The sequence below is a fragment of the Protopterus annectens genome, chromosome 16.part0 (assembly GCF_019279795.1).
Source record: "Protopterus annectens isolate FY-2018-M chromosome 16.part0, PAN1.0, whole genome shotgun sequence".
NCBI lineage: Eukaryota > Metazoa > Chordata > Ceratodontiformes > Protopteridae > Protopterus > Protopterus annectens.
In genome coordinates this window covers 227,151,625-227,161,175 of record NC_056750.1, presented here as the reverse complement: position 1 = coordinate 227,161,175, position 9,551 = coordinate 227,151,625, and the positions used below count along the sequence as shown (strand labels likewise).

General features: G+C 37.9%; 1 gene segment (V, D, J or C); it reads left to right on the top strand.

Annotated features, from left to right (window-relative positions):
* Nucleotides 1-916, top strand: LOC122790426. The segment is given in 2 exon segments: nucleotides 1-179; nucleotides 335-916. Coding segments are annotated over 2 exon segments (393 nt in total).
* The last annotated feature ends 8,635 nt before the right edge of the window (nucleotides 917-9,551 follow it).

Below are 9,551 nucleotides of genomic sequence, written 5' to 3'. Positions count from 1 at the left end.
ATAAGTTTCATTGCTTTTCGTCAGTGATGCTAGTACAACAAGGAGGGTTAACTACCATTCTCAGATTCCGAACATTTGAATTGTTCATGAATGTTTGGTTATCTTTTACTGCAGACATTACTTCAAGATCAACAACATGCCTTTCAGATACAGCCTCTGTTTGGCTGCTTTACTAACAGGTAAGCTCCACGGTCACACAAAATGCCCATAATGTAACATTTATAAGGAATAGTTACAATTATTATAGTACAGTTGCATACATTGAGTGTTGACTGTAATTGATCCCCAATGTAGTTGTTACCATTTTGAACTTGTTTCTTTACATTCTTTTCAGGTATAAAAGGAGACAAAATAACACAACCAGAGCTGACTGACAATGTTTATGAATATGGCAATACCCTATTGTCATGTAATTTCACAGCAACTAGTATAAGTGAGCCTAATTTATTTTGGTACCTGCAGAAGCCAAATGGACCCATTGAGTATCTTGGACTTCATGTGAGGAGATATACACTTAAGGCTACAAATGGACACTTTTCAGCAGACCTTAATTATTCCAACAGTCATGTAGTTTTAAATATCTCCAATATCCGGCTGTCTGACTCAGCATTTTATTATTGTGCACTGAAGGACACAGTGAATGACATCTGTGCTATGACTATACAAGAACTTGATGTGCTATGACTATACAAGAACTTGATCTAAATATACACAAATGCTAGGCTCTATTAAAACACACCTTTGAACAAGATGATGCATTTTAATGGACAGCATGCATCTTCTATAGTTCAGAAATTACCAGACTGTACTGTAAACTTTATTCCAGCACTTAACCATTTTCTGCTCTGGCAATTTTTCTGTAATAGTTGTTACAAGCCGACTATCCCAGAAGTATTGGTGCAGCCCTATGAGAAACTTTACCTTGTTATCATATTATGTCAGTATAACATAATAAATTTAAAACACTTGTACTAAATAATAAACGTTTAGCTATACAAATGAAACATAATAGGTTAAGAAGGTATTGAAATATGGCATAGGAAGAAGTAAAAAATAAGCATTTATTGAGGCTAGATGTTTGCTTACACTTGCATAGGAGTTAGGGTTACTGTCACTAGCTTATATCATCTAAGCTGAAATTATAGCTTGATGAAGCAGATGTGTGTGTGTGTGTGTGTGTGTGTGTGTGTGTGTGTGTGTCTGAGTCTGTGTGTGATATTGCTCACTTCAATTTAGAGTGCTCACAATGTACTATTTTGGGGGTGATCCAATTGCCCAGCCTCCAGGAGAAAGATGAAAAGTGCAAGGTTACCTGTCAGTGTTCTCTCTTTCTCTGAGGCACAGCAATTTCAGTTTGAGAATAATAGAGCAAAGGAGGCACGGGGTAAAATCACACAAGCAATGCAGAGTGGCTCATCTCCTGCAAAGATAAAAAGCAAAACAAAATAAAGCACTTTTTTTATATTTCTCCTTTGCTCAATATGGTACCACAAGTCCTTTGGTGCTGGAAGACCAGAAGATTGTTGGTTCTAGTCCCAATCTAGGTGATTAGATTGCTGAGACTGCAGTGGAGCATTAGGAGAGGTGCTGCAGTTGTGAATGTGGTATCCTTTGGATGAGACATTAAACTGAGATCCCATCTCATATGCAAAATACACCATGGTGCCTATTAAAAAGAATTGGGGACGTTTTCTAATGCTCTAACCAAATTTACCCTAGTAGCAGAAATGCCAGTTGAAGTCTACCCTGAAAAGAAGGATTATCTTTGAAAGAATGAAATCCTAAAATACTGACTTTCAGAATACTGAGACCAAAAGTCCAAATTAACATAATACCAAAACTTTAAAATGCCATGCGATAAGATTGAAATGAAAACTCCAATGTACACTTTACTGAAGAAAATGCAGAAAGTATTACTTAAGCCTTTGTAAATACAGGTATGTCTCTTTAAAGTTTTGTACTTAGTGCATAAAAAATATGGTGGCTGTTTTGTGCGACACTCCTGGCAGTTGTAGAAATGTGTAATATACAATAAGGTAACAAAAAAGGTTTATGTCCTTTTCTGTGATGTAGTGCAATCCCAGAATTGGTGTATATAGTTATGGGGGTCAGGGGGCACAGATCCCACATCAGAGAGTGTGGGGGGCATAACCCCCCACCTTGGTGGGTTTAGAATAGTCCGGTCTGCAGAACAAAGATCTGGGCATAGTTACTGAGTTTGTGCAAGTTTTAGGCAGTGTGTTGATAATGTGAATAGTTTGTTAATGTGAAGATAATTTGTTAGATTGCGAATCAACCTGTCATTTGAGGAATGCGCAGTTCAATGTTATAAAAATAATCATTTTTCTCGGAAGTATACAGTTTTGTTTTTATTGTAGTACTACTGTGATGAAGGGAATTATCTGGTAATGTCTGCAAATTTTATTTTGAAATTCTGAACGTCAGTGTTGTAATGTTTCAGCGTTATGTACAATCAGAATTGGGTCTCGGTATTTTGAAAGTCAGTATTTCAGGATTTCATTGATTTAAAGTGGAACCAAAAAGTAGCCACTAGCTTAGAGGGAACTAATCTTGTCAAGAATGGACAAATAGGTGAAAAATAAAAAAAATGAGCTGAGGAGATACAGTGAATCCGTTGCAATGTCATTGTAATGCATTAGCTGATGAAGGTGGCCCCAAGGCATTAGATGTGGGAATTGTAAATGCAAGAGTAGTGATGGAGATGCTGAATATGTGAATGAGAAAACATTGCATGTAATAAGTACAAAGAATAACGGATGCTGAGGCATTTAAACTACAGAAAAGCTTGCTAGAATATTACTAGAAGAGAGTGTAAACGACATACATGCTAATATATATACGGGTCTACTTCTAAATTTTGAAGTTTCAAAACTTTCAATTTCTTATGGCTGAGACCATAAGACTGAAGATTGGAAAATCTTTTTTTTTATGTTTTTGAGGGAGTTAAGCCCCCTTCACCCCTCAACCCCTGCTAATTAAATATACAAACTCCAAGATCGCACTATAGTGAGGAAAATTAAAAATATACTATTTCGCACTGTGCATCAAACTCCATTCAAACAGTTCAAAGTTTCGAAACTTCGATCTTATGGCCTTGACCATAAGAAATTCAAAGTTTTGAAACTTCGACATTTCGAAGTAGACCCATATATATATATATATATATATATATATATATATATATATATATATAAATATATATATATATATATATATATATATATATATAAGGGTCTACTTCATAAGATCGACAGACCATTTGATCGACATTCATTTGGTCGACAGTTCATTTGGCCGACAACCAGTATTCAAGGCACTGAACAGGGATTTGCCCTCCTACCCAATGCTGTGTGACCCTGGAGTTGATATATATATATATATATATATATATATATATATATATATATATATATATAGTTAGGGGGGTGGGGGGCACAGCCCCCCACATTGGGTAGGTGTGGGGGGTGAAGCCCCCCACCTATTTCTGTTTAAAACATGAAAATACAATAAAAACTACACATTTTAAATGAAACTAGGTGGGGGGCTTTGCCCCTACACCCAAACTAACTATATATATCAACTCCAGGGTTGCACAACATTGGGGAGGGGGGCAAATCCCAGGTTTTTGCCTTGAATTCTGGTTGTTGACCAAATGAATGTCGATCAAATGGTCTCTCGATCTTATATATATATATATATATATATATATATATATATATATATACATAAGCGTAGCTCCCCTGCTAGAAGCGTGAAGGTACTTTTTTGTGTTTTTTTATTTTTTATTGTATGGTCAACATTTCAAATGTCAATCATATGGTCTCAGCCATATGAATGCTGACGTTCTGAAATGTCGACTATGTAAAGGGAACCCATAGATATATATATATATATATATATATATATATATATATATATATATATATAGCTAGCAGCATGAAGGTAAGCTTTTTTGTGTTTTTTATTTTTTTATTGTGTGGTCAACAATTTGAATGTCAATCATATGGTCTCGGCCATATGATTGTCGACATTCTGAAATGTCAACCATATGAAGTAGATCCATATATATATATATATATATATATATATATATATATATATATATATATATATATATAGGTTCATAGGTTCATAGGTTGGTACTAGCGTACTAGGCTATCAGCCCTAGGGCCTATACAAGCCTAGCCATAACAATTCCCTGGCTATTTCTTCCCACATTATTTACTTTCCTGGACCCCTGTCTAGCAGGGCGACTGACGTGATCCCTGGGGTGAATTTCCTTTCTCCCATCCAATCATCAAGGTTCCTCTTGAAGAGGTCCAAAGAGGCACTCTGCTTGACATGTATGGGCAATCTATTCCAGAGTCTGAGGAGTCTCTGGGTCAGGAACCTATCCCTCCAGCATGTTTTGTTTATTGTGATGACAAGGTTTAGATCCTCGGAGCGTGTAGCTCTGAGGGATTGGGATTTCTTTAAGTGTAGCATGTCCAACAGCTCTGGGTTTGACATGGCCTTGTATGTTAAGCAGAGATCGCCTCTGAGTAGACGATATGCGACAGAGTATAGCTGGAGTTTTTTAAGGTGGTCAGCGTAGGGCATCTGCTTTAGGCCTGTGATTCTTTTAGTGAGGTATTTCTGCGGCCTTTCTAGTTGTTGCAGATGTCTTGAGAGGTACATACCAAATGGGGCGTTGTATTCTATAATGGGTCTAATGAGGGATGAGTACAGTGGGACAATGACCTCCTTTTTTCTGGATGAAAAGCCCTTCGTGATGAGGTGTGCCACATAGAAGGATTTCCTGACTGTTGTGGCGATGTGGTTATCGAAGGTGAGACCACTGTCCACCTGTGTCCCTAAGTCTCTTATCACACTTTCTGTGTTTAGTGTACTGCCACCTATATGGTAATTCATGGGTACATGTTTTTTCCCCAAGGGGATAACAATACATTTCTTGGCAATGAGCTTGAGCCCATGGCTCTGGCACCAAGCATCTGTTTCTGTAAGGCCCTTTTGTAGAGTATCCACATCATTTGGGGATTCAATAATGGCTCCCAGTTTGCAGTCATCTGCAAACTTTGTTAGCCAGAGTCCCTTAGTGTTGACCTGTACTTCAAAGAAGTAGATGCCAAACAAGAGCGGCCCTAGGACTGAACCCTGAGGTACTCCACTTGTCACTTGTCTGGAGCTGGATTTGGAGTCGGCTACTTTTACAGTGTGGGTTCTGTCAGTAAGCCATTTAGCAACCCATTGGGTGACATAGGGATTAATGCCCAACTTAGTAAGTTTATCTATGATTCCAGAGTGGGACATGGTGTCAAAGGCCTTGGCAAGGTCTAGATAGGCTGTGTGGACCACCTTACCCTTGTCCAAGGCTCTGGAGACTGATTCAAAGAAGTCAATCAGGTTCAGGAGACAAGATCGGCCCTTCACAAACCCAAACTGGGTGGGGTCCAGTGTTTGAAGGTTGCTACTGTCTTTGTTTATAAGTTCCATGATAATACGCTCCATGGCCTTGCAGATAAGGCTTGTCAGACTGATGGGACGGTAGTTTCCTGGATCCAAGGTAGACCCCCCCTTGTGGATTGGGATAAATGTAGCTCTGCGCCACTCAGTGGGCACGAAACCTGAGGTGAGGCTATGATTAAACATGACACTTAGGTGAGGTGCCAGTTCATATTGCAGTTCATGTAGTACACAGCCCGGGATGTCATCTGGTCCCATGGATGCTGTATTCTTGGCTTTAGAGAGTGCGTTTTGTACCTGTGTGACCGGTATTGAGATGGGCCATTTAGGGGGTGAGAGGTGGGTGAAGTTGGCACTGAATCGATCTGCCAGGATATTGGCAATATCCTTCGGATCAGTATATTTAATGCCATTCTGTTTTAGCTCAGGGCAGATCTGAGCATTGCCATTTAGATTCTTGACATAGTTATAGAATGCATATATATATATATATATATATATATATATATATATATATATATATATATGGATTTGTGTCACTTTACCTAAAGACCTTTTCAATGACACCCATTTCTCTGACACCAAATCACCTAAAGTTCATTTCACTTAAAATTCATTTCACTGACAAGTAGTACTCTAAGGTAAGTCAAAGGTATATGTCATTTTCCCCACTGTAGTGCGTTCCTGGTGTTAGTATATATAATTAGGGTGGGTGTGGAGGTGTGAAATGAGTTTTAGGTGAAATGAACTTTCAGGGAAATTAACTTTAGGTGATTGAGTCTCAGTGAAATGGGTTTCAGTGAAATGTTTTTTAAATGAAGTGCTACAAATCCTTATATATATATATATATATATATATATATATATATATATATATATACATATATATATATATATATATATATATATATATATATATAGATAGATAGATAGATATAAATATTTCTATATGTGTGTGTGTATGCGTATGTGTAATGAATTCAACTGAAATATTCAAATGTCAACATAACAAACACTGATAAACTATTACTAATGTGCCAAACAATAACTTCAGTGCATGCAAAATTAAAAAATACAAAAATAGAAAAAAACATACCCATGGATTCAGTAAACGCTGTGTAAGCTTAGCGTTACTTGGACACAAGTCTGGTTTTGTGGCAGCAGCAGTGTTGCCGGCCAGGAAACTGTATAAAACAGTATGAACACCTTCAGACATGCAGACATGTTTACATCTGAGCAAACTAGTTCTACATGATTGTGTGGACAGTCACAGTGACTACCAGGGTTTAATTTAAGGCAATAAATACAGTTCTAACACATTACAGGAAAGTGTAGTCTGTGAAGAATATAGTACAAAAGTTTTATATATACTGAAATAAAGGTTTGATGGTTATCATCAAGGGTACATAGAATGCATTATCACTACATTGCTCTGGGGAAGTGTGTGTATTGAAAACAGCCACACACTTGAATGGTAGGAATGAAGAAATGGGAAGAGGACAAGTGAAACATGGTAATGTACACCTGATAAAGGCATGTCACTGTACATATACCAGAAAGACAAAACAGTTGTAGCATTAACATTAGTCAAATATGTAGATAATAGAGTATGTACTGATGTTTACACCTCCTGTGTGCATATAGTCATATCATTACACAGTAATTGTATATTATCTATCACTCAAGGTCAAATATCAAGGGAGAGGATTGTTTGTGATATAAACACCCTGACATGATCGCTGTAGAGATTTATCAAGAACAGTATATACAATAGGGAGGGTATGTGCATATTGTGAAGATGTGCAAAATGAGTTGCAAGTATATGAATGTAATCACAGCTAAGGTCTCAACAAATCAGAACACATAGCAACAGGCTCATTGACAACAGTTGAAAGAAGCACACAGAATCATTGACAATATCATAATAATACCACAATTAATCTGTGTCACTGACATAAAATATGTGATTATGATGTACCATACATGTTCTGCATGAACACACCTGCACAACTGTAATAATTATTCAGTAATCTATAAGGGAAATCAAGCACACCTTCCTCAGAAATTACCACTTCATGGAGATATTAAGAAGGACAGTGTTACGCACCTGTAGTTTACATTACAAGCAATCCTGATTAGTTGAGAGGTTTGCATGACATATATATGCCACAATCCACACTTGCACAAATGTAACCCACGCCATCACTGTTGTCATTGAGCTACATGTTTACTGGGTGCATCACAGGAACACGTATCATACATGCATCTTGTAGAGCACCTTGAAGGGAAGTCTGCGCTGTCAACTACTAATGGTTATGCATCAAAATGAATACTTAAGGTATGTCTGATAAGATGTGTCGGAGCTCACTGTGGCAAAAGTAATTCACTTGAGTAAATCTTCCCTGGAAGATGTGTGTTGAGGTACATGCAAAATAGTGCATTGTACTCAAGTACTGGTGTGATGAGGGCTGAGAACAATGGGATTATAATGTCCTTTGATGTGGATGCACTGCCCATGGTCAAGACTTGTGCTGCATACAAGGGATTTGTCACTACTGTGGTCACATGCTGGTGGAAAAATCTGCTTACTATCTACCTGGGTACACAGGTCACGTACCATTTGGTCTGCTCATAGGGTTGTGCTGTCTATATTATAATTAGCTTGTGTATTTGCTTTCATAAAGGAAACAATCATGATTTTTGTTCATCTACTGTACCTCCATGGCTCTGGCAACAATCCTTTGTGTGTCTTAATACTTTCTGCGTTATACCAATACTATTCTTGGATCCAGTGATTGTCGACAATTTGCTGTCATCCACAAAGCTAGTTAGACAAAGAATGTGTAAGTTTGTCTTGACTTTTGAGACTTAAATACTGAAAAGGAAAGGGCCTACTACAGAATCCTGAGGTATGGAGCTGGTGACTGGATTCCAGCTATTGTTAACTTCACACACTTTGACATTACGTGTCCCGTATATGATCCATTTGTCTACCTACTTGGTGATATTGGTGTTCAGGCCTACTTGAGACAGTTCTTCTGTAATATCTGAATGTGGATTTATGTCAAATGACCAGGTCAAGATTTGTGAGATGAGTCTTTTCCTCATGCATACCCTTAGTGACCTTCTTGAAGACATCAAACAGATTTAAAAGACATGATTTTGCCTTAACAAATCAAACATTGTTTTGGTACACAGAGGGGAGATTTCCTGTGTCCTTTTGATAAGTTCCATGATGAGAAGAGTCAGGAGTATGGGTCTATAATTCCCTGCATCAGGTGATGGTCCAGCCGTGTTCAGATGTTTGACTGTTGCTGTACATTGTTCCGCAAGAACATAGGCTGTCTGGACACTGTGTTTAAGTAGGGATTGAACTATATCTTTCATGTCAGGTTTTGAGTCACACTATAGGCAACCTGGAATGTTGTGTGGACCCATTGATTCTGTGTTTGTAGCCTTAGAGAGGACACAGATGAGCTGCTGTCCTGAGAAGATAAACTGAGTAATGTTTGCATGTATACTTTGGCTGATGGCCAGTGGCGACAGGGGAGTGAAGTGTGAGACAAACGGTCAGCTAGCAGATTATCTATTTTCTCCAGTTGAGTATGGCTGGTGGCATCCACAAACAGCTCTGTGCTTAGTTGTGTATTCCCCTTAACATTTCACAATTATTTCAATAAATGATTGTAACAATACCTCCAAATACAACCTTGGTTATGCATCACATGCCACACAGTGGTACTGTTCATACAGTGATACAACTGCACCAATGTCACATAATTGCATTAATTGTATTGTGCATGCCTATATGTGTTTTATGTGAAATCTGTGCTTGAGTGGCCTGATGCCATATAAGGACACATTACAAATAAGATGGATGTGGCTGATGCAGAACGTTTACTAACACAAATGCTGACAGTCATACAACGATGCTGCTGACCACAGCAATAATCCTTGGGAATAACAACACAATTGTGCATATAATGAATTCCACAAGGTTGCAAGTGAATCAAAAAATGTGATATTTTTGTGTATATCACAGCATTACATGTCAATGAAACAAGGCT